The sequence below is a fragment of the Pollicipes pollicipes genome, unplaced genomic scaffold (assembly GCF_011947565.3).
Source record: "Pollicipes pollicipes isolate AB1234 unplaced genomic scaffold, Ppol_2.1 Scaffold_4240;HRSCAF=4991_pilon_pilon_pilon, whole genome shotgun sequence".
NCBI lineage: Eukaryota > Metazoa > Arthropoda > Thecostraca > Pollicipedomorpha > Pollicipedidae > Pollicipes > Pollicipes pollicipes.
The window spans coordinates 1-24,639 of record NW_023596452.1 but is presented as its reverse complement, the minus strand read 5'-3'; the positions used below and the strand labels follow the sequence as shown (position 1 = coordinate 24,639).

At 54.2% G+C, this 24,639-nt stretch overlaps 4 protein-coding genes across 4 annotated transcripts; all 4 read left to right on the top strand.

Moving 5' to 3' along the window:
- The first annotated feature begins 1,250 nt into the window (after positions 1 to 1,250).
- LOC119096170 (protein masquerade-like) lies at positions 1,251 to 13,580 on the top strand. Its single transcript, XM_037218972.1, has 3 exons — positions 1,251 to 1,829; positions 12,815 to 13,047; positions 13,473 to 13,580. Exons 1-3 carry the CDS (start codon positions 1,466 to 1,468, stop codon positions 13,578 to 13,580), a joined length of 705 nt encoding a protein of 234 aa, XP_037074867.1. The 5' UTR covers positions 1,251 to 1,465.
- On the top strand, positions 13,580 to 15,103 carry LOC119096169 (protein masquerade-like; the record flags this gene model as incomplete). The annotated part of the gene is made up of 3 exons (XM_037218971.1): positions 13,580 to 13,657; positions 14,319 to 14,525; positions 14,712 to 15,103. Coding segments are annotated over exons 1-3 (672 nt in total), but the record flags the coding sequence as incomplete, so codon positions are not given.
- Positions 15,104 to 15,361: 258 nt separating this feature from the next.
- LOC119096168 (warthog protein 6) lies at positions 15,362 to 16,095 on the top strand. The gene is made up of 2 exons (XM_037218970.1): positions 15,362 to 15,461; positions 15,827 to 16,095. Exon 2 carries the CDS (start codon positions 15,838 to 15,840, stop codon positions 16,093 to 16,095), a length of 258 nt encoding a protein of 85 aa, XP_037074865.1. The 5' UTR covers positions 15,362 to 15,461; positions 15,827 to 15,837.
- Positions 16,096 to 21,643, top strand: LOC119096171 (protein masquerade-like; the record flags this gene model as incomplete). Its single annotated transcript, XM_037218973.1, is given in 8 exon segments — positions 16,096 to 16,204; positions 17,260 to 17,420; positions 17,422 to 17,516; positions 17,867 to 18,038; positions 18,909 to 19,014; positions 19,300 to 19,454; positions 19,746 to 19,814; positions 21,542 to 21,643. Coding segments are annotated over 8 exon segments (969 nt in total), but the record flags the coding sequence as incomplete, so codon positions are not given.
- Positions 21,644 to 24,639: the final 2,996 nt, after the last annotated feature.

The window sequence follows — 24,639 nt, the reverse complement described above, 5'->3', positions numbered from 1 at the left end:
TTGTCGTGATAGACAAACAAACGTTCCTCCTGGCACAAGACAGGCAATGCTGTTAACTACGCCACGTTTACCCTGGACCTGGAGGTGGTAAAAACCTGATGTTAAACTCAATGTCATTGCCGTTCTTTTTACATAAGATGGCACGAATGAATTGGCTAGGAGGCTGAGAGCGTTTAAGCGGTGATGATTATATATGCTCATCGAAAGGAATACGCATGATCAGGGTGTAACAAAGCGGGCGCATGCGGTTAGCACGAGCAATGCCCTGTTGACCCCAGAGTCGGTCCTTTTTTACGTCTACCAACCCAAGTAAATATCAAGCCTTGGACACTCATCCAAAGCTCGGAGTTGCATGCATCGGTCAGAGTTTAGTAGACAGCTTTCACCACATCCACTTCGTCGGAAACAAGCAGATTTAAGCTTCTGTCGGACATCGGCCAGCATAAATCAATATCTGCAGATGAAACCATTCTGAGATGATAACGGGATTGTATGCGCATTTCCTGTTAACCATATGTGAAACCCCATTCAGAGTTCAGTGGCAGAGACAGAAAAACAATATCAATCTATGGCAAAGAAGAGCATCAAACGCCACAACATAAGACAAAAAGTTCCTTGCCAGAGGATAGTGTCCTTCGAGCCCTTGACATCCATCTAAAAAAACAGTCGAGCTTGCGACCCCTCGGAGCTGCCCGGCGACCCCACCCACCGCCGCCCGTGCGGTGCGAATGTCGGGACGGCAGGTCACGACCCAGTCGCCCGCGGCGGGTGCACGGAGCGCGGCAAAAAGTGAAAGTCACTGACCGGCGCGTTGCGGCACGGGCGCGGCCAGCGGCGCCCCGGGGCGGCTAACGGGACGCGGGCGGGGCCGACCGGCCGCGGCGCCGGGCGGCGGGGTCACACGGCGCGGCGCGGCGGCGGCGGACGCGCACCGTACGGCAGGTGAGTCGGCTTCCGGGTCGGACGGGGCGCCGTCAGGGGGCGATCACTGGGGCCGCTGCTGGGGCCGCCACTGGGGCATCGCTTGACGACGACGACGGTGCCGTGTCGAGAGACGTTTGCCTAGACGGTGCGGCGGGGTGAAGGGAGCTCCGGCCAAACAACTGCTGCGCGGAGGTCACTGGGTATGAGGCAACACGAGGGCAGTAGCCTCAGGTGCGGCATCGTACAGGGGACTAAAATCTAACCTCAGGAGCGGCTGCGCACCTCCACCTGCGGGATCTAACCATCCGTCTGTGTCGCTAGCGACCACTGGAGATCCGGCACAGCTCCTGCGTGGATCGGTCCCGGCCGGGCTGCGGAGCTGTCGGCGACAATCCATCAGACAGGGCGGAGCGCCAGCGGCGACGGTCCGTCAGGTGGGCGCCAGCTCGTCACGGCCCAGCGGCGAGCGGCTGCCGAGGCGCGGTGGTCGGCACTCAGGTGGACCACGTCAGTGGGCCCCGCTCTCCGGTCGCGAGAGGTCATGGCGCTTCGCCGGGCGGCGCTGCCGCTGCTGTTGCTGCTGCTGTTGCCGGTCGGACTGACGGCCGCGGAGCAGGTCGTGGAGGCTTCTGGCGACGGTGAGGCGGCCGACGCCGTCGTGGACAGTGGTGTCGAGCAGGACATGGTGGGCGAGGAACTAATGCGGTTCGAGCCGAGCGCTGATCCGGGGCCGGGGCCGGGGCCGGAGCCGGAGCCGGAGCCGGAGCCGGTGTCGGCCAGTGATGCGGCCCAGAGGGAGGACCTGGCCACCCGGCCCAAGCAGGCCAAGAAGACCGAGGAAGCGACGCGAGAGCAAGAGCTGAGGCCACAGCCGCGACCCACCTCAGCCACCGGACTGATTGCAAGTAAGAGCCCGTGCACGTTGGCTAGTAAGGATGAGCATGTGAGCTTCATGGCATTATTTATTTTTTTAGTGCCCTGCTATCCTTCTGTTAAGCTGTCGGGTGATTGATCTTTGCAAGTTTTGGCCTACGCTGCTTTACTCGGAAACCAAATGTTTCAATATTATTTTGGCATATTTTTAGGCATTTCCGTGGCTTTGAACTTCACGGCTATACCGTAGATGTATTTGTTAGCCACTGGGAGAGCTTTTTGCTTGGAGGCAATGGCAAATATCGGCGGAAAGTAAGTCGGACCTAGCCTGACTTGACAGTTGCACGCGTATCCGAACAACATGAAGCCACCAATGGAGGATGCTGAGAGGTTGTGATGAAAACATGCCAGAAATTGCACTTTGAATGATAAAACATGAGAACAAGAGTAAGTTTGATGTAAGTTGGTGTGGTCGCTGTCACATCTGTCTCAAGGCATTCTCCGTCCATGCTGAAAAATAATGCAACTCCAATACGTCTTCGAAGGAAATGACTGAATCGATGCAATAAAACACTGTAAAAATATTTTTAAAACTTCAGCTTCAGCTTCAGCTTGAGCTGCACCATGGCAATACAACATTAGACAGGGTGATTGTTTCTAGTGGGAGTTGAGTACGCACGTTGGCTGGTTGGTTTGCGAATCTTCAAAATGCCTCCATTTTAGGCCCGGTTGTTATCCACTGCTATTTTTACCAGATGACTGCTAGATGGTATCAGGGATTTTGCCTAGCCACCCCCACGACAGCTCCGCAAATCCGTTTCCTCGATTCTTATCTGTTTGCGCGGGACATGAATTTCCACTCACACAGTACAAAAGACTACAACACCTGCCGGTCAGTATCAGAGACTGCAACGTCCAGCCCGCCCTAGCGAAGACCTCAACGCACCGGGAGGCCAAATGAGCGCATGGTGCCGTCCCGAAAGTGGGCATGTCTCGCGACTACGATCACCATTAACGTGACATACGCGACGACAATGTGGCGTCACGGGGTCAGGGGTCACAAAAATACGTCCGGTGGCCTGCGCTAAAAACTTGGCATTGTCCGTGTAATTCAACACATTTCAGACAACACAAACGCCGCACGACATCGTAGTTCACGGTTTGCGCTCCGTGGCGCCACCGCATTACCACACCGCGGTGAGCCGCCGACGGGCCGCGGCTCGGCCGTCGGCGGCCTGCCGTGCGACTCGGCGGCGGCGGGCGGCCGGCCGGCGCTGTTTTGGCTCAGTGGGTCAGGCTGCCGGCGCAGCGGACCGGTGCGGCGTGCGAACGCTCCGGCCGCCGCCGCCGCGCCGCTGCCACAGCCGCCGCCGCCGGGCCGGGCACATGGCTGCTGGCGGCCGGGCATGATGGCAGTCTCGACGGTGTGGTGTGTTGGGGAAGCCTGGTGACTGGTGGGAGCCCCGACAGGGTGGTGTGCTGGGGAAGCCTCGTGACTGGTGGGAGCCCCGACAGGGTGGTGGGCTGGGGAAGCCTCGTGACTGGTGGGAGCCCCGACAGGGTGGTGCGCGGGGAAAGCCTGGTGACTGGTGGGAGCCCCGACAGGGTGGTGGGCTGGGGAAGCCTCGTGACTGGTGGGAGCCCCGACAGGGTGGTGGGCTGGGAAGCCTCGTGACTGGTGGGAGCCCCGACAGGGTGGTGCGCTGGGGAAGCTTCGTGACTGGTGGGAGCCCCGACAGGGTGGTGCGCTGAGGAAGCCTGGTGACTGGTGGGAGCCCCGACAGGGTGGTGGGCTGGGGAAGCCTCGTGACTGGTGGGAGCCCCGACAGGGTGGTGCGCTGGGGAAGCCTCGTGACTGGTGGGAGCCCCGACAGGGTGGTGGGCTGGGGAAGCCTCGTGACCGGTGGGAGCCCCGACAGGGTGGTGGGCTGGGGAAGCCTCGTGACTGGTGGGAACTCCGACAGGGTGGTGGGCTGGGGAAGCCTCGTGACTGGTGGGAGCCCCGACAGGGTGGTGCGCTGGGGAAGCCTCGTGACTGGTGGGAGCCCCGACAGGGTGGTGCGCTGGGGAAGCCTGGTGACTGGATGTACTCGAGCGTCAGCGGCGCTAGAACCGGGAGTTACGTAACAGATGTGGAATAATGCGCCGTGAAGGCAGCAATTTGGCGCAGATTAACTGTGGTGAATTTTGGACATTTGTGGCATCTTAATGCTCAAACACGATAAATACCATGTGCCTCGTGGCTGGTCTATGTATCTCTATATTCTTAAATATGTTTATCAGTACTTGGTCTTTAATGTTGAGCCTCATATCTTTTCACTAACAGCAGGACTTAGAATATAATTTGCTGTCAATGTTATACACTCACATATGATTTTAGACAATCCCTGGAGTTATGCAATAATCTAGAATCGAGCGCTTAAGGATCTTTGTCTTACAAGGAGTACCCTGTCTGATGCGGCTTCCTGCAGATGCATACTGTGCGAATGACCCATTGTTCAAGAATAGGGTCAAAAGAGCTTAATTGCCAGATGTCATTAATTCTTCATGTTGCTTTGAGGAACCATTTATGCTGAACTGTTTCACAACCACGTTACTAAGAAGGTTGAACGCGTGCAAAGATAACAATAAATAGCAAACTGTGCATGTTTCCCATTACCTGAAATGGTAGCGAGCACGAGCGATGGCTATGCAATATTCCGCCATGTTCATGGGCGGCGGTCGGCACAAAAATGCGAGGAAAAATATTAGCTCAGTCTCTCTGCCACACCAAACCTTTAAATCACGTATTATATTCAGCAGCCTGTCTGTCTGCCTGCCAGCCCGTCTGTATGACCGCGTTTCCCTCGCCGGACGCAGAGCGCAGATGCTTGCGTGGATTGTCTTGAAATTTGCATATATTACGGGTTCAACATTCGTGACGACCTTGAGATAAACTGACACCCGTCCTGGCGTCGGCCGTAGCGCGCGCAAAAAGAGGGAGTGTTTTGGTATTTGGCAGGGAAACACTTCTTGCGCCTGTAGGGGAAACAAGATGTGCCAAGATAGAGCCGTTGAACACATATTTCAAAGCTCTAGCAACGATGAAAATAGCATTTCGCCAACTATGAGACTTTTAATTGATACAGATGCAGAAATTTAAGAAAAAATACTAAGCGAACGCTTTGCAACAAATAGAGATGCCAGCAAGCATGGACCACAAATAGATTATATATGTTCCATGTCTAGAGTGTGCAAAACCGCGGTTGCACGGGCAGTGTGTTTGAGTGATCTGTGAGTGCCAGCAGATTGGAAATGAATTTAGGGATGTATATATATATATATATATATATATATATATATATATATATATATGTATGCATGTTTGTATGTATATACATACATACAAACATGCTGTTGAGACACGAGTCAACGTTACGCCTTTGATACACAGGAGCTACCTCCGCTAATAGAGTCGCCTTTCCGCGCAGCGAAGCAGGCGGGAACCTCTTTTAAAATTGATAAACAGGCTTGCTTCGTATTCCAAGATTTCGAAGGCACTTTTTAGTAGTAGTATCTTTCATGGTGAGACCTTGAATAACTATTTTGTTACAAGCTACCACTAACAATGCAATACCACGTGGCTGCTTACCACCGTCATGTTGAAAAATATGAAAACCGTGGAAAGGCGGTCAAATGGCTTTTTATGTTTGTGAGCTGACTAAAAAATAAGTTTTTGATCTACAAAAGAAATCCTGACATAGGTTGGGCTTTCATTGATGCTTTCATTAAGATGCCAAAAAGTGCCTACATATAGTCAACGTAATTATACGCATCTTTTCCTGAGATACTATCCGTACTTAACGTCATCCTAGCCAAACTAACATTTAGCGGCTCATTTCTCAACCCCACTGACGGGAGCAAACCTCATGACATAGACGAGAGCCGACGAATTTGGGCCGAGAACATATCGACGTCCTCACATCCGCATTGGAAGGAAAAGCGAGCTATTAGCTGACTCAACGCGAAAGAAACAAAGTTTGGATGTTACGTAGGATTGAGAAACAATGGGGTGGGCCCAGCGGCACTGTGACGTCACCTGAGTGCACCTTTGTGTGGGGTGTGTGAACAGGAATGCACTGATGTGGTCTGTGTCCTGTAACTAGAATTTGAATGCACCTTTCCGTAACATTGTTGCTTGGGTGTAGAGGCCGTGGAAACTTTATATAGCTTGGCCCAGTAGCATTGTCTGGGCGCTTGTAAAGCAATGGGTGGTTCGTAAAGCAATACAGCCCCTCTTTGTTTTACCAAAGAATACGAAAACCGTTAGTTGTTCATGTCAACACAGGTATCAATTCAAAATTAATGCATCTATTCGACTTAAACGACTAAAATGCTCTCAAGGGGTGTGAACAGCACGAGCCTATCCAAGCCCCTGATTTTAATGAGAGATCGGATTATGCCGTAGCTTTCCTACCCTCACTATCTCCGTGAAGGCAATGTTATTTTGGTCGAGGCCCTGAGCTACAAAAACAAACACATTTAACCAAAACTGCGGACGGTGCTACTGAATCGGTACCGGCGTTTCTTAGGAGTGCCAGGGCTGGCCATGCCAGTCCTGGCACTCCACTCCATGCCAGTCCATGCCAGCCAGTCCCCCGCCCCTCCCCCTCCCCCCACAAGAATGTTGGTCTTTATACAACATTTTTTCCATCTGGTGTGCCGGTGCGGTGTAGGTTTGGTGCTACTGCTCACACTGAATTTGAATAAAACATGTCCTGTAGTATGGCAGCCTCCTAGTGCCCTCGTGAAAGCATTTTGCTCCCCGAACCACCCCTACTGAAGCAGTTTTGAAAGTTGCCGTATCAATTTAGCCGTACGCTTGTCTACGCGGCGCATTAATTGCTCTGGACTTCTAACGAAAAGTGAATTACCCATTCGTCGCATCTCTCTGGTCTAGCTTCCATTCTTTCACCCGGTCGACACGAGACGGTTGTGCTAGATGCTTCCCGTTAATGCGTTGAACTGCAAAAGCTTAACTCCACGTAAGTAAGTAACTCCACGCACCCAAGTCAAGTCAACCCAAGTATACCCAAGTCAACAGACATAAAAAGCTGCGCTTCATTTAAAGAAGCTTTAAATCAAGGGGTGGCAATTCGTTGAGAAATGGGCAATTGGTGTAACTTAAGCGGTTCTTCAGGGTGGGCTGCAAAACTGCAGTACGGTTTCCCGTACCTATATATGGGTGATATACTGTTGTTACGGATTTTCCTTATTCCACTCGCTCTCAGACAAAGGAACCCAGTTGAATATCAATGCAGCTGTTTTAATCTGTTCGTGAATACAATTTAATTACAAGATTACGTGATACAAAAGCTGGAGACTGCGCAAAAATTACGATAGACCTGTTCTCATTCTCAATTTCGAGCAGTTCAATGAGCACGTTAGGCAATGTTTTTACAAGTCCCCTGCTCGCTTGAGGCTAGCATACAGTGAAAAGCATGCGCATATACCGAACAGCTCTATTCAAAACCCTTGTGGTGTTCAGTGGCTGGTGTCGGAGTTGTGATCCCCGCTAGATTCGCCCCAAGCCAAGTTGCCCTCACGCACACGTGTTATAGATGCAGAGCAACATGTATCCGACTGAAAGGAGCAAAGCCCGATGTTTTGGTAATAAACACGTATTGAATAGGTGTAATCGACGGTTCTCAGCACTGCTAGTCTGTGAACAACTTATGTCATTCACGCTTGACCGAACCTAATCTTCCCAACAGTCCAGCATCGCTTAGATATGGAAGGTAATGCACACATGTTTTACCAGATGGCTCCTTCTTGGTGCTTGGACGACGATGCTGTTGTGCAGACAGGTTCGCGTCCGCGCTGACTGACTACATTATGCAAATGAGCTGAATAGATATTCAACCTTGTGTGTCGATACAGATGGGGCAGTGTCCTCCTTTGACCTGCTTCCCACCATGTATAAGGCTAGGTGCTTCCAACGAATCTGATCATGAAACTCGAGCAAAGCTTCTGATAACCCAACAGCGCTCCAAGTTAACAATGCACCCGCATCTGAGTACGTCTGGAACTGCTTATCGGTATGGGATATAGATTATCAGTATCGTCTGTATGCATCGATCTGGAATATTGATATACTGTAAAAAGTCCGCGTTCGGGGACTATAGCTGAAAGACATATGTGTGCAGCTCAGACCTACCAAAGAACAAGGCACTCGTGACCGGCATCTCCATGCCCCGAGGCCACCCTGAACACTGGCCTGAATTCCGCGAGCCCCCCCCCCCCCCCCCGCCGCTTCGTGCCTGCTCGGCCTGAGCCGCCCACCGGCCAGACGTCAAAGCCGTGTCAGAGGTCACTGATCTGCCCGCGCCACGCCGCCAACCGGTTCGCTGTAAAATATGCGGCGGCCAACGCGGCGGGCGCCTGCGCGCACCCCAGATGAATGGCACGCTGCCGAGGTCGATGACCTTTTGACGCGGCGGCGACCTTGCGGCCCCAGATTCTGACCGGGGCCAGCCGGGCGCCTCCGCGCCGCTGCCGCCGCCGCTGCTGGGGCGGCATCAGCATGCGCGCGGCGACCGATGTACCGTTTCCGGCGTGTTCAGCGGGGAGGCGGCTGGGGCGATGAGGAGACCGGAGTGCCGATGCGTGTATGTGCGCGCTTGCGGTCTCCGACGGTCGCCAATCGTTCTCACGTGACACGCTGCAAGGATGTACTCGGGGGAGCTGTAGAGTTTTCAGGATCGCGCCGCTGAAGCTGGAGCGGGTAGATGTAGTCGCACCGGGATTTTGCAATGTAGAATAACCAGTTGAGATGGCGCGTCAGGGCTGTTAGCCTGCATACCCATAGAAGCGGAAATGGTTGCTGACTGTTATCTGGGTCAGCAGGTAATGGCTTTTCAGCAATGTCCTGCGGTGGCGTAGACAAAGGCGGCCAAGCAACGGAGGATGTTGAAAAGAGTTGCAAACATGAAAGCATGGTGTTGGCCCCGTACCATCACCTGGCTACATGCATGAACACTGTCTTAGCATGTGACAGCGTTCGCCGACACTGGCATTGTCAGTGGTACAGGACTTTGATGTGTTCAGCGCAGATCAAAATTTTCTGATGCCAGCAGAAAGCCGGCATATGTCATCCAAGACGGCACATCAGTAATGGCTCTGGTTCAGTGACGGTTCCTGTTGCCGGGGCGCCGAAATCTCGCGTCTCCCGACTTGAGTTCCATGGTTGCGCCAAGAAGCAATATTCGTGGTTGAGACGGTGGGAGCGTAGCTTTCACATGGGCGGCTACGCCACGGTGGGAAATGTGCTGGTGACTTGGAGATGGTAAACACGTCCCGCCCAGTTAACGTTTATGGGGGTAAGGATGAATTTTCCAGAATTTGGGATTTGCTTACGTTTTCCGCGGTGAGCCAATGCATGCTTGATCGTAAACCTGAGACATTGATAAGACCATGTCTGACCACGTGGACGCAGATTGGGTCGCGTTCTCTTTCCATTTCCACAACAGGCCCTGACACTCTCATTGCACTCCAGAATTTCCAAAGCACCCACATCATTCCACTCCCTTCAAATTGCACACTCCAAAGCACCAGTGGTCAAAACAGAGTGCGGGTAGTCAAAAATCCTGGCAAGATTTAATTACAGCTTGTAGAAGATGGTCAGTCTGACCAACCGAGTTAAGTTTTGAAATGTTTACAAACGGTGAGTTTACAATAGATGAGTTTGCGGAAATAAGGGCATCTCAGATATGGACAAACAATGCTAAGCCAAATGTTCCTCACAAACATTGTCATTTTAGATGGCGTCGCCCAGCCCCTGGGTCCTTGTTTTCATGTATGTGAAAAACGTTGAAGCTTTTTAATAAAAAAAACGAAAAATGTGCAAGCAAATTTCATAGAAGCGATGCGACACGCAGTGTATAGCAGTACGGCATTTTTGCATCAGGCTGTCCCGGGAGATGAAAGGGTGGTGACTTGCGCTGAGTCGCCACATCGGCGCGCGGGACCGGAGGGTGCCGCTCGGGCCCTTCCGCGGGACCGGAGGGTGCCGCTCGGGCCCTTCCGGCCCAGCGCACCGTCAGGCTTCGAGGCGCGTGCCTTTCGCCGCGTCAGTGACCGGCGTCCGGTGTCGGCGCACAGGCGTCGGCGACTTTCGTTGTTGCGACAGCACCGCGACCGACGCGGCGGCGCGGTGCTGCTCTGTTTGCCATCAATGCAGAGCGGTCGTGCCGGCGGCTGGGTCGTTACAACACGGGCGCGGGTCGTGTCGTACGGTCGCTTAGTTCCGCCAGCGGTGACGGTTGGCACACGTGGCGGCGGCGGAGCCGGCGCCGGCCGGACCCGCCGTGAGTCACGCCGGTTCCGGTTCTCCCGGTCAAGCGATCTGGGTCAGCAGACGCCCAAGTCGCGGAAGCCGCTGCGTACCACCCTGTGGTCGACGTCGTCGTACGGTCACAACGGAAGTGAAATTTTGCTCGTCGGAGAATTACAGCATCAGTTCGCATTCTAATTATTTTGGAATGGTCGCCTTGCACATCATGTGAGGCGTGAACCACCTCCAACCTGATGGAAATGGAGAGCTTACGCACGGAGCTTATGTCATGGGGGCTTTACGACGCACTCAGCTGCTGAGGCTTTATGGCGTCGCTCGCCTTCCACCCTGGCAGGAAGGGCGGGCACCGCGGTGAACCGAACCTCGTAACTCTGGTTCCCACACGCGCAGTGGTTAACGTAGACGCATTAACCAGAGTTTGCCAGAGTTAACCAGAGCGCAGAGTTCGAGCAATGTTTGTTTGGCAAAAGGTATAAAAAACAGACGCGTGCTTAACGTCTCATAATAACAAAATTATAATATATGCCTCTGGCAGGTTGAAATCGACCAGCTCGTCCTTGCTTTAGTGTGATCTAATACCAGAGAGCATCAAATGAACCACTTCCTGAACAATCCAACCCAACATCAGGCTGGTTAGGCTTATGTTAACATGCCGATTGCTTGTTGTGGCTCGGTGAGAGCATCAAATGAACCACTTCCTGAACAACCCAACCCTACATCAGGCTGGTTAGGCTTATGTAAACATGCCGATTGCTTGTTGTGGCTCGGTGAGAGCATCAAATGAACCACTTCCTGAACAACCCAACCCGACATCAGGATGGTTAGGCTTATGTAAACATGCCGATTGCTTGTTGTGGCTCGGTTTTTCCAAGCCTGCCCACAATGCTCAGAATCATCCCGAAGTTCCCGTAAACAGGCAAGGTAGTTGACTTACCCTGAAACCACACATCCCGGAGTTACCTTAAGGTCACCAGCTACATATGATGTACTAAAAGCGGTGTTTTGGCTTCCGAAACCGGTTGGACACAAAGCCATGTCGATGCAAGCATTCATGGTGAGACAAGCTGTGAAATTTAATTATGCAGTGTGCAAAATACTGGGGAGTAATCCGGACTGCCTCTGTGGACCAGAAGCATCGGTCGTACACCCCCTGGCCGTTCACAGCACGAGATTCTTGGTATTCAGGACATGCAAACAAAGCACAATGCGGACAACCACCCCGGTCTCTCTGTGCACTGTGACGAACTAATGCATGCCCTTCTGCTGTAACTTGCAGCTGCTTTGCTTGTTTGTGCTCCGCAGTCGCGGATGCTTTAATGCTCCCCTCGCTAACAAAGATATCATCGACCCTTGAACTGCAGCTCTCGCCTGTTAATGGAGCCCAGTTTTACGACGCACGGTGATGTAGCCCAATGCTGACAGATCACGCCAGTGCTGACAAGACGCTGTCGTGACTGCTGTCTGTGACTGACGTGCCTTGTCACGGGCGTGACGTCACGGTGACGGGAGTGATGTAAAGCGCGTCTGTGAAAATTCGCTGGTTGGGAGGTCTAAGGCAGGCGCTGTTTTCTTTTGTGAAGCATGAATTTAGGAACAGAAAGCACTTTCCAATGCAGACCGCGATATGTGCAATTAGACGCTTTCAATTGCCGCAAGGCATTCCTGAACTTGAATCCTTTTGGACGTGTCTGGTGTATCAGATATTCTGGAACGATATAATATTTGACCACTTGACAGAGAACATAAGATTAAGCCTTCCAATTGATAGCACTTGGCTCGATTCAGCAATTTTCCTCGTCGGAGTTTCCTCGTATGCATGGGGGAATGACCTCTGACGATACTATTAAACCATGAATTTGAGCGATGATACCGACAAGCGGGCCAAGACTCGCAGGGTGACTTGCTAAGGCCGACTGCGCGTGCGGCGATATAGCATATTTTACCGACAAGCGGACCAAGACTCGCAGGGTGACTTGCTAAGGCCGACTGCGCGTGCGGCGATATAGCATATTTTACCGACAAGCGGGCCAAGACTCGCAGGGTGACTTGGTAAGGCCGACTGCGCGTGCGGCGATATAGCACACAGATGCTTTAAATACCCACATAGCGTGCATACGCTGAAAAAAAAACAGAACGTGTTCAGGTATGCGAGCGAGTCATGCTCTCAGAAGCGCGCCATCTTCCAGTGCATTAAATGAGACAAGTGGTGCTATCTCTAATGTACTATAGTGTGGTTGTTTCTATGTTGGCTTCTTTGTGTATTAGGTTCTAGAGAGCCTTATATAGGAGAACCAAGCGCAATGTAGCGTATCGTAACATACCCGAAGACAGTGTTTGTGTTATTCCTTATGAAAGTTCTACCGGCGTAAAACATATAGTGTCGTTTTCCAGCTCTCCCCAATTCATTCAGGTTGCCTTGATCCACGGCGCTTTTAGTTTGACGACTCGCAGCTTCAGACCTTAGTTCACTTCTGCCTCTCTGAGCGAAAACTGCAAGGCACGACTATCACGAGGCTCATAGAAAACTACTCGATCTCACCTTCTCCACGTCGAAACCTCTTCAGACCATGCATTCCTGTGTCTGTACGTGCTGCTCTGTGCCTTTCGATTTCGCCAGCGTGACGGCCGGTGACAGGGCTCCACATCGTGACCTGCCGTGTCACAGCTGGCACTGTCCGTCCTCAGACCTGTTCAGCTCGCTGGCGCGGCCCGAGGAGGGCAGCCAGTGCCCGGGCCGCTGCTACCACGCGCTGGCCGCGCTCATGTGCGAGAAGGTGCTGGACGACAAGCCGTGCCCACAGCCGTCCATGCGCTGCTGTGTACTGGCCGGCGGACAGCAGGCGCCGGCGCCCGCGACCGTGGCGCCACCTGCGCCAGCCGCCCTCACCGCCACCAAGAGCGCCACCACCAAGCGAGAGGTGCGCTGTCATGATGGTGTCTCTGAGCACCCTCGGCTGCGGCTTGGGGAGACAGAGCGTTTGACTACTGAGCGGTTCAGCCGGTGTCATGTCAGTACAAAAGTGAAAAAAATGTAAACTGTCACTTGGTAAGCCAGCACGCCATTCGTAATTAGTGTACTTGTAGCTACAACTAAGCGTATCCTCTTTAAAGAACTAGAAAGCTCGGAAAAGGCATGTAGCCAGTGATGTGCACACATATAAAACGATTAACGACCTGTATGGTCTACGGCACACGTCCCGGCCAGACAATGTGTTTTGCTAACGCGAGGTGTCTCGTTACCGCATGCATGTCACTTGGCGTAGATCAAAACACCTTGAATCAGAAAACATCTTTCCATCCGCTCCAAAAAAACACCCATCAGCAGCGGCCGGTCCTTCCCCAGGTGCCTACGACACCAGCCACAACCACCACGCCGGCGCCGACAACCACGCCCACAACCCGGGCCCCCGCGCCCGAGACCACGACGGCGACTTCGCCGACGATTGATTGAGAAGATGGACACGGACGAGACGGAGCTGGTGGACGGTCTGCCGCGACCGCAGCCGTACGGAGCGCAGCAGGGGACCAGTGAGTGTTCGCGGCATTCGGTCCAACACTCATATCGTTCGCAGCGAGAGATTGAATGGCGTGCCCAGGACAGGCTGGGATTATGTTATTTAAGTTGTGCCATAGATGTGCAGGGACCTGCATGATGAGAACTTCGCTACGATTATGAGACAAGCCGCAGAGACATTCGGCTTTATTCGTTACATCATAGGTGTGCCCGCCGTCAATTATCAGCAGAGATACTCCCCACTCTCGCTGATCACCACTGGCCGTCGCTGATCATCACGAACTTTTGCTGATCACCACTGGTCGTCACTGATCATCACGAGCCCCCGCTAGTCACCACTGGCCGTCACTGATCATCACGAGCCCCCGCTAATCACCACTGGCCGTCACTGACCATCACGCACATTCGCTGATCACCACTGGCTGTCACTGACTATCACGCACCCTCGCTGATCACCACTGGCCGTCACTGATCACGAGCCCTCGCTGATCACCACTGGCCGCCATTGACCATCGCGCACCTCGCTGATCACCACTGGCCGTCACTGATCATCACAAACCTTTGCTGATCACCACTGGCCGTCACTGATCGTCACAAACCTTTGCTGATCACCACTGGCCGTCACTGATCATCACGCACTGCCGCTGACGGCCACCGGTCGCCCCTCCCTCGCAGCCATCTGTCCGGGCGTGTGCGTGGCCAAGCGGCTGGCGGCTTACTGTGAGGCAGCGCTGGACCTGCCCGGGGTCTGCGCCGCCGACCAGCGCTGCTGCGTCGCCAAGGACCTGTTCGACGGCGTTGAGGACAAGCCCGAACAGTTCGTCATTCTGGGCAAGACGCCCAAACCTAAGCCCGAGGAGCCGGAGGAGGAGAAGAAGCCAGGTATACCCGGAATGCTGAGAACATGGCTGTCGTTTCGCAGCCCCTGCATCAATTGGACAATATACAGCCAGAAATGGATGTTAGTGATAATGCCGCCACGTTCAAACAGTGATCTTGCCTTAACGTTAGGTATCAACAATGGCCTCCCTGATCGCTGATCTTTGTTCTGTCGTGCCCCCGTTTCAGCATCAAGCGCTGGTATCGAAATCCCCGAGCAGAAGAAGTGCGCCGGCCAGTGTGTGACGGGGCTGTTCTCCTACCTATGTGACCGCGTGGACAGTAGCGTCAAGTGCGGCAACGGAGGCCGCTGCTGCCTGTCGCGCTCACGGCCCGACAAGACTCAGGCCACCACGGCCAAGCCGGCCGGCGCGCCGACCGAGAAGTGCCCAGGCGTCTGCATGCCGGGCCTCATGAAGGCATACTGCAACGCGCCGTCGCGCCTGCTGCCCAACAACCGCGGCTGCACCAGCGGCCAGGTCTGCTGCGACAATCGAGAGGGAGCCGACAAACAGGAGGCGGGTGCTGCCAGCCCGGCGCGGCCGCCGCGGCCGCCGGGCGCCTCGCCCATCGGCGCCATCCTCAACCAGGCGCTGGGCGCGGCGGCCGGCGGCGGCGGCGGCGGCGGTGGCGGCCTGCTCGGCTCGCTGGCGCCGCTGGCCGCCTCACTGCTGGGCGGCGGCGCTGGCGGTGGCGGTGGCGGCGGCGGCGCCAGCGGACTGGTGCAGGCCGTGCTGCCGGCGCTGCTCGGCGCCGGCGCCAACCGGCCGGCGGCGCCGCAACGGTTCCCGGCTGTGCCGGCGCCAGAGCGGGTCGACGCGAACCGCCGGCCGCCGCCGCCCCGAGGAAGGCCGCCGCCGCCGCCGCCTGTGCCGGTCGACCCGCGGCCATTGTGTCCGGACACCTGCATCGGACCGTTCCTCTCGTTCACCTGCTTCGGTAAGACCTGTGGGAGGGCGACTCGATTACTGCGGGTTGGCCTGTGTCTGGAATTATGCATAGCAAGCTGCCCGTCGCGCTTTACGTGATGCACGGTAGCTCTACTTCGACTGCTTAAAGATCGACTCACCACTTCTTTTTTCTATAAAATGTTGCTGAACTGCCAAGTTGTCCCTTAAGTTGCACAGCCCTGTTAATTTCACAACCGTTAAGCCATTCATAGACCATTTTAGACCAAATCTCGGGAGATCCTTTGTGTTGCCATATCATGTCTTGCGTGCTCTATTCATGTAAAAGATACATCGCGTGTTTGGAGATGACACTGGGTGGACGTAGGTGAGCATTGTCTGTTCTGCTCACCGCAGGAAGCGCCGAGATGACGGACCTGTTCCGCTGCGGCTCCAAGAAGGAACAGTGCTGTGCCAAGAAGTCAGCCATCCGCAGACTACGCGATCAGCAGTACTACAACGCGGCCAACGAGTACAACAACGAGTACCCGACGTACCCCGACAACGAGCAGTACGGCGGCCGCCCGCCCTTCGTACCGCCGCACGGCGAGTACCAGCCCGAGTACCAGCCTGAGTACCAGCCCGAGTACCAGCCTGAGTACCAGCCGGAATACCAGCCGGAGTAACCAAGAATACGGGCAGGAGCGACCAACCCGCCGCCAGCCGGCGAATATGAGCAGCAGCAGCCGCCGGAGTTCGTCGGCAACCAACAGCCCGGCCTGCCGTCCCGTATAGGTCAGCTATCCAAACTGGGAAGAGACGCGCACTGTCAGCTATCCAAACCGGGGGGGAGACGCGCACTGTCAGCTATCTAAACCGGGGGAGACACGCGCTGTCAGCTATCCAAAACGGGAGGAGACGCACTGTCATCTATCCAAAACGGGAGGAGACACGCACTGTCAGCAATCCAAAACGAGAGGAGACACGCACTGTCATCTATCCAAACTGAGAGGAGACACGCACTGTCAAGCTATCCAAAACGGGAGGAGACACGCACTGTCAGGAGACATTGTCAGGTGTCAGCTTTCCAAACCGGGAGGAGACATTCACTAATCAGCTATCCCAAACGGGAGGAGACACGCACTGTCAGCTATCCAAACTGGGAGGAGACACGCACTGTTATCTATCCTAACTGGAGGAGACACCGCACTGACAGCTTTCCAAACCGGGAGGAGACACGCACTGTCAGCTATCCAAACCGGGGGAGACGCGCACTGTCAGCTATCTAAACCGGGGAGAGACATGCACTGTTGGGCCGCGTACCGTCTCGCATGGGTCAGCTATCCAAACCGGGAGGAGACACACACTGTCAGTTATTCAAAACGGGAGGAGACACACACTGTCAGCTATACGGAAGAAGACACGCACTGTTGACTATCCAAAACAGGAGGAGACACGCACTGTCAGTTATTCAAAACGGGAGGAGACACGCACTGTCAGCTATCCAAACTGGGAGGAGACACGCACTGTCGGGCCGCGTGTCGCACCACACATAACACACGGATTGTGCTCAGATTGGGATTATGGCTGCTGCAATGAGCTGACTATGTCGCATTGTGTTCCGTGCTAACCCAGGGCTCAAAGGCGGACCCGTGGCCAAGCCTCCGTATGTCAATTGTATTCCGGCAAGGTGCTTTCAAGCGGGAGCAGCTGCTCACAATTTCGCAACCGATTTCACGTTCGTCCGCCATCGCGCGTCCAGTCCTTAACTCAACTGGGCACGGGGCCTGCCCCTGTTGAGTTTGCGCCCCGCTTCCCCTGACGTCCCCCCCCCCCCCGCCCCTCCGCAGACGGCCCGGGCGGGCACATCCAGATCTATCAGACGACGCCGGCGCCCGAGCCGCCGCTGCCCGTGCACAAGAACAAGTACGTGTGCGGCGTGAAGGGGCCGCCGGGTCGGCGCGGCCGCGTCGTGGGCGGACAGGACGCGGCGCCGGGCGAGTGGTGCTGGCCACGTGGCGCTCATCAACTCGCTGAACCAGTACCTGTGCGGCGGCGCGCTCATTGGCACCCAGTGGGTGCTCACTGCCGCCCACTGCGTCACTAAGTAAGTCAGGCGGTGTCAGGTGGCCGCTGAGATGGTGCGGAGGCTGAACTCTGCTGCTGATGCCGCTTGATAGATTGCTGTTATGCGATTGTGTTACTTTTCCAAGGTTCGCCCTCTGCAAGCAGCGCATCACAGGAAGTCGTGGTGGTTCATGACACTTCTTCAGTTTGCATCGGCACCACTGTTGGCTTCGGTGTTTGCATTCGTTATTGTATCTGGTCAAAAGCGTCGCATATGCCCAAGTTAATCGCGGTGGAAATGTCGTAGCGCGACCGACGGTGAGTTTTGAACCCACGACCTCGAGGCTACTGGGCCATCTCTGACCGGCCGCGTGGTCATCCCCGCCTCAGCATCGTTCGATCCGGTGACGCCATCTACGTGCGCGTGGGGGACCACGACCTAACCTCCAAGTACGGCTCGCTGGGCGCGCAGACGCTGCGTGTGTCCACCACCTACATCCATCACAACCACAACTCGCAGACGCTGGACAACGACATCGCGCTGCTCAAGCTGCACGGACAGGTGAGCACGGCCGATGGTCTCACTGGTGAGTGGAGCAGGGAGCGAGTCACTGTCGCTTATCTCAACTCTCCTCATCGAGTCGGCTGCCAGCATATGTCAGCTTGAGCTATTCGTGCAATGTCTGAGGAGAGTCGCTTACTGCCCTCTGTGAGCAAATCTGTTGTAACATTGTAGCCTGTTTGAAGCTCCGCGCTATGCCAGGCGCATTCGTGACGCTTATTGTGTGCAGTCACCTCTCCTTTTCCTTTTGATACTGGCGCGTGTGAGCCTCTGGGCTCTGACTTCAGCTCCACCCTCAGCGCACCAGTCACCTCTCCTCTTCCTTTTAATTCTGGTGCGTGTGAGCCTCTGGACTCTGACTTCAGCTCCACCCTCAGCGCGCCAGTCACCTCTCCTCTTCCTTTTGATTCTGGTGCGTGTGAGCCTCTGGACTCTGACTTCAGCTCCACCCTCAGCGCACCAGTCACCTCTCCTCTCCTTTTTGATACTGGTGCGTGTGAGCCTCTGGACCTGACTTCAGCTCCACCCTCAGCGCGCCAGTCAGCTCTCCTTTTCCTTTTGATACTGGCGCGTGTGAGCCTCCGGACTCTGATTTCAGCTCCACCTTCAACGCACCAGTCACCTCTCCTCTTCCTTTTGATACTGGTGCGTGTGAGCCTCTGGACCTGACTTCAGCTCCACCCTCAGCGCACCAGTCAGCTCTCCTTTTCCTTTTGATGCTGGTGCGTGTGAGCATCTGGATTCTGATCCAGCCTTCGATTTCTGACACGAACCCAGTCTGTCCTGCATTGCTAGCGCTGAGCCTGTCAAGCGTCCACCCCACGCCGGCGTCCTGACCTTGGCGGGACCCCGTCCGCCCCGCCGTCTCAGGTGGAGCTGAAGGAGGGCGTCTGCCTGGTGTGCTTACCGGCGCGTGGCGTGGAGCAGCAGGCCGGCAACCGCTGCACCGTCTCCGGCTACGGCTACCAAGGCGAAAGTGAGGGCCGCCTTCTGTGACAACGGCGAGCCGTTGGCAGCAGACTGCATTGCCCATCTATCGGTATACTGAGGCATCAGCGTTGAGTCCATCGTATGAGCAGTTGTAGCTGCATCGCGGGAAAACATGACTCTTTTGAGGTTTTCAATTTGTGGCATGCTCATCCAGCGTTTAAACAAAGCATTGATTGCGTTGTGGCTAGCATTCAAGCGGGTAGATGGTGGTGACGGCCAGTCGTTTCTGCCTTTGTTGGCGCCTCCTGACGGTCGACCTAACTTTCCCCAGCTGGGCCGATTCCGCTGAGGGTGCGGGCCGCAGAGCTGCCCATCGTCTCTGACAATGAGTGTGTGCGCAAGATCAACGCCGTCACAGAGAAGATCTTCATCCTGCCAGCCTCCAGTTTCTGCGCTGGTGGTGAGGAGGGCAACGATGCCTGCCAGGTCAGTGTCAGCGGGAAGGTGATGTTGCCGCGCCCGTCCGGGCCGCTGACAGGCGTGTGCCTTCTCAGCCTGCTGCCCGTAGTGAGCTGTAGTCAAGCTGGAGGATGACGTAATGACAGTTTTGTCAAATCGACTTGTTCGATAACTGCATGTAGTGTTAGTCGACACATTCGATACTGGCAAACGGCAGCCATTTCGTCAATGCAATATGGTGCGCCAGCCGCGTGGACTTCGTTTGAAAATCACTAGCATGCATGTCACATAGCTAACGGTCAGTTGACGCCGTTCCAGGGCGACGGAGGAGGTCCTCTTGTGTGCAACGTGGACGGCTACTATGAGCTGTCCGGCATGGTCAGCTGGGTAAGGACTCAACGTCTAGAACGCGTAACGTCAAGAATGTGTAATGTCTAATGGCCCTTGGGGCCCATGGGCAGTCTACTTACTGTATGGATGTCGGGTGACGCACCTGCATCACTGTGTTTTTGTAGCCATTTCGTAGAATTCTACCAAAGCGGTTGAGTTGGTCTCACACCCAGCATTCCTGGTTTATTATATCTACGATCATGCAAAAGAGTTAATTCGCTCATGTGCCCACATCCGCGTTACGGAGGTTAAAGCTGGCACAGCCGGTGGTCAAGTTACATGTGACGCTAGCACGAGACGTCAGTGAAATCTGCAGGCGTGGCGGGACCACCCACGCCATGGCACCGCGGTCGTTACTAGGGCGACACATGCCATGGCAGCGCGGTTGTTACTAGGACGTCACATGCCATGGCAGCGCGGTCGTTATCAGGACGTCACATGCGATGGCAGCGCGGTTGTTACTAGGACGTCACATGCCATGGCAAGGCGCGGTTGTTACTAGGACGTCACATGCTATGGCAGCGCGGTTGTTATTAGGAGGTCACATGCTATGGGCAGCACGGTTGTTACTAGGACGTCACATGCCATGGCAGCACGGTTGTTACTAGGACGTCGCATGCTATGGCAGCGCGGTTGTTACTAGGACGTCACATGCGATGCCAGCGCGGTTATTACTAGGACGGCACATGCCATGCAGCGCGGTTGTTATCAGGACGTCACATGCTATGGCAGCGCGGTTGTTACTAGGACGTCACATGCTATGGCAGCGCGGTTGTTATAGGACTCACATGCTATGGCAGCACGGTTGTTAGTAGGACGTCACATTCCATGGCAGCGCGGTTGTTACTAGGACGTCGCATGCCATGGCATCGCGGTCGTTATCAGGACGTCACATGCTATGGCAGCGCGGTTGTTACTAGGACGTCACATGCCATGGCATCGCGGTTGTTATTAGGACGTCGCATGCCATGGCATCGCGGTTGTTACTAGGACGTCACATTCCATGGCAGCGCGGTTGTTACTAGGACGTCACATGCTATGGCAGCACGGTTGTTACTAGGACGTCACATGCCATGGCAGCGCGGTTGTTACTAGGACGTCACATGCCATGGCAGCGCGGTTGTTACTAGGACGTCACATGCTGGCAGCACGGTTGTTACTAGGACGTCGCATGCCATGGCAGCGCGGTTGTTACTAGGACGTCGCATGCCATGGCATCGCGGTCGTTATAGGACGTCACATGCGATGGCAGCGCGGTTGTTTACTAGGGACGTCACAGGTCATGCAGCGCGGTGGTGTTACTGAGACGTCCATGCCGTGCATCACTGTTTGTTATCAGGCAGACGTCCACATGATATGGCCAGCGCGGTGGTGTTACTAGGACGGGTCACATTCCATGGCAGCGCGGTTGTTACTAGGGGACGTCACAAATGCATGGCATCGCGGGTTGTTATCAGGAGTCACATGCTATGGCAAGCGCGGTTGTTTATAGGATGTAACACATGCCATGAGCATCAGCGGAGTTGTTACTAGGACGTCACATGTCATGGCAGCGCGGTTGTCACGTAGGGACGCCACATGCCATGGCAGCGCGGTTGGTGTTACTCTAGGGACGCCACATGCCATGGGCCAGTGCGGTGTAACTAGGCAACGGTCATATGCCATGGCAAGCGCGGGTCTGTTCTAGGACGGTCACAGGACCCGTAGCGCTGGACGCCCGGCAGGGCTTCGGGTGCGGCCCGGCAAGGACGTACCCGGCGTTTACGTCAAGGGTGTCCTCCTCATCGGGCTGATTCAACCAGATCCTCAGCGTCAACAATCTCTGAGGACGCTGACACTTCGGCAATGTTATCAGCGGCCGACCCGCGGCGATCACGGCGCACTGCGCCCGCGTTGGGACGAGGTGGGCGTCCCTTGGAAACACAAGCTGACTCGTCTGCTAGCAGCGACCAGTGTGGGTATTCGACGACGCCATAAGATGCCGGCCAAGAAGAAGAGGGCACGGGTCAGGATTGGGATACAGCATTGTTTTCTCCCCAATCTCCCTGCGGGTGCAGCCCATTGCCCTCAGGCCGGAGCGTCTGCTGAATGGGCTACATACAGACAAGATGGTGGGAGTTGCGTTTCGCGGATGCGTCTCACGTCCTCCGGTGTTCGATGGCTACTGCTAGAGAGAACATGCAGTACCCGCAGTATGTCATCAGACGGCGCGACCGACCAGTGTATGGGACGGTATTGTGCTTCTGGACTACTCTAGCAACTCGTATTGCCTGTAATATACTCGCTCGTAGTCGACGAGCAAGGACACTGACAAATGACGGCACTGCGCCCCACGTGCGAGCAATCCCGACGGATTTGTATGTTCAAAACTTGTGTAAGCTGTTGCTCCTTTTGAGAGACATACGGTTTGCGTCTTATGGTGTGTAGGTGGTGACGTTTCTGGCAAGGTATAGTCAATTTGGGGCTCTTCCCTTGTCGGAAGACAATGAAGAGAAGTACAATGACATGATAACTTGACAAACGACACGTGTGATATGGCACCTGTTTGGTCACGAAATTGGTGAGTGGCATTACTTCCAGCCAAAGGAGATAGGTTTATCTCAGGGTCGTTGTGAGTAAGTGGTTTGTGCTTTGTCCTGTCTGTAAATGTTCACTGAACATCCTTACTCGCCCGCTGTTGGCCACCTTTGCACAGTTGCATTTCCTTTGTTTCCTTGCTGGGAAGAAATATCGTTTCTGTATAGTGTGTACGCTGTAAGCCACTACGTGTCGGTTTAAGGGGAAGCCGCACGAGGCTGGTTCAGACGCTCGTGGCAGATATCACTTACTAGGCTTAAAGTGAATTGCTTTGTATGCCCTCAACTAACAAGTGTGGGTATGCCGAGTAACAGGTTGTCACCTGCTCCTCGACAGAGGCCATGCGTGCAATGTTCGTGGTCACTTGTAACCCCTAGCATCTGGTTGATTTGTTACCGCAGTGAATTTCGTTAATTACCTGTTTTTCTACTAGATGAGGATCGATATGATTGCGTAAGTTGTACACACGCCCAGGAAATATATTTAGCTCGCATAGGGCTGAAGAACGTCCACATAGCTACCATGCTTGTTTAACACGTGAATGTAGTCTTGACCGTCGATTCATTCGACTGATGAGTGAGCTGCGTGGACCGGTCCTGTGACCGATCCTGGAGACGATGTTAGTGATCCGTGTCCTGTCGTGTTTTCTACGTTAGTAAGAACACGGGTGTTAATAAACACTCGTCTAGAATGTCCTATTGAACTTAGCGTTGTGCGTTTCACACAGTGAAAGTTGCATAAACTTTCGGTGATTATTACCTAAAAATGCTTCAACTCGGTTCGCGTTAATTGGCAAGTACCTTTTCCCTGCACTGAGCACGAGAGGTGAGCCCAGAGCGGTGCCTGGCACACGGGTAACAGCGGTTTGTCATGACCTGCGGTCCGTGGGGTGGTAGATCGTAATGACTGGCGTGAGGGTAGGTCTCGTGACCAACGACCACTCAAGTCAGGAGGTTATGTTGTCAAATGGTGACAATATTTTTTCACCAGTTTGGTTTTCGGTTTCTCGCGATTTCAGTGTTGCTCCAGATTGATGCGGTTGTAGGGACCTCATGCAAGGTCAAGTGGCCTCTCAAGATTGTTGAGACCGTTAAGTCAGAACCGATTCTTTCAATGAATTCGCCTGTTCAGATGAGTTTTGAACCCTCTTCAACTTCAGCGGCTGATATTCGTCAAAATTAGTACATAAGTGGCAGGAATACACATTTGCTCACACACCTTCAATCACACTTCCCGATACAATGCTATGAAGTCTACAAATAATCAAATCCGTCAAGCGTAATATAATCTGCGTGCGTTGTTATTCTTACCAAATATTAGGTGTGCACACATTCCAACTAAAAGCGCAGACCGCCCGCTGAGCCTCCGAACATGCCCGCACTGATTCCCCGACACTGATGACAGTGGCACATTGACGCCTCCGTGCGTACAGGCATGCCGATATTTCCAGAGAGCACAGGCTGCCCTCTTGCACTATCCATCTTTTCTGTCGCCTCTGGTGATGGCCTTTCCCATAGGCGTAAGGACGTTTCAAAAAGTTGGGGGGGGGGCAAGTTCAGGGCGTGCTTCAGGAACTTTTTCTGGAAAGCGAGCCCGATGACCCGGGAGGGGTAGGGATGGAGGTTGTTATCTCTCTTTATTCAAATGTCATGGCTGCTGTGCTAGATATGCATCTACAGTTGTTTCTCACCTGTGCACAACATTGCCTATTCGACTCATCTGTCATTTGCCAAATAGGGCTATCCAGCTCCCCTAGATTATTCGTCGATTTTAACATGGTCTTTCCTGGAGAGGCAAAATTCCACGAGTGGGTAGGCATTTTGGGTCATTGAGGAAGCATATGCGAGAATTTTGAAAATGCATCGATGGCTAACAGTGCGACAGATTTTTTCATGCACCTTCATTTCGCTGGCTGCTTCTCAAGAGATCAGACTTGTCGCAGCATTTTAGGCGGAAACAAAGTTGGGAGCTTGAAACTGCTAGATGCAATGTGACAAAAACCATAATGCTGGAGATTCTCTTTTAATAATCAAGTCACATAATAAGGTCCATCTGTCATATGTTCCTTACCTGGGCCCTGCTCCTGTCTGCCGTCGGTGGCGCTGCCCTGGCCCGGATGTCTCCCGCATGACTGACTGCGAACTGATCGTATGGCTGTATTGTTGTATGCTTTTGGATCATTGTTGCCACTACGTGTTGTATGAAACATGTGCTGGACACCTGCAGCAGTATCTTTTTCCGAATT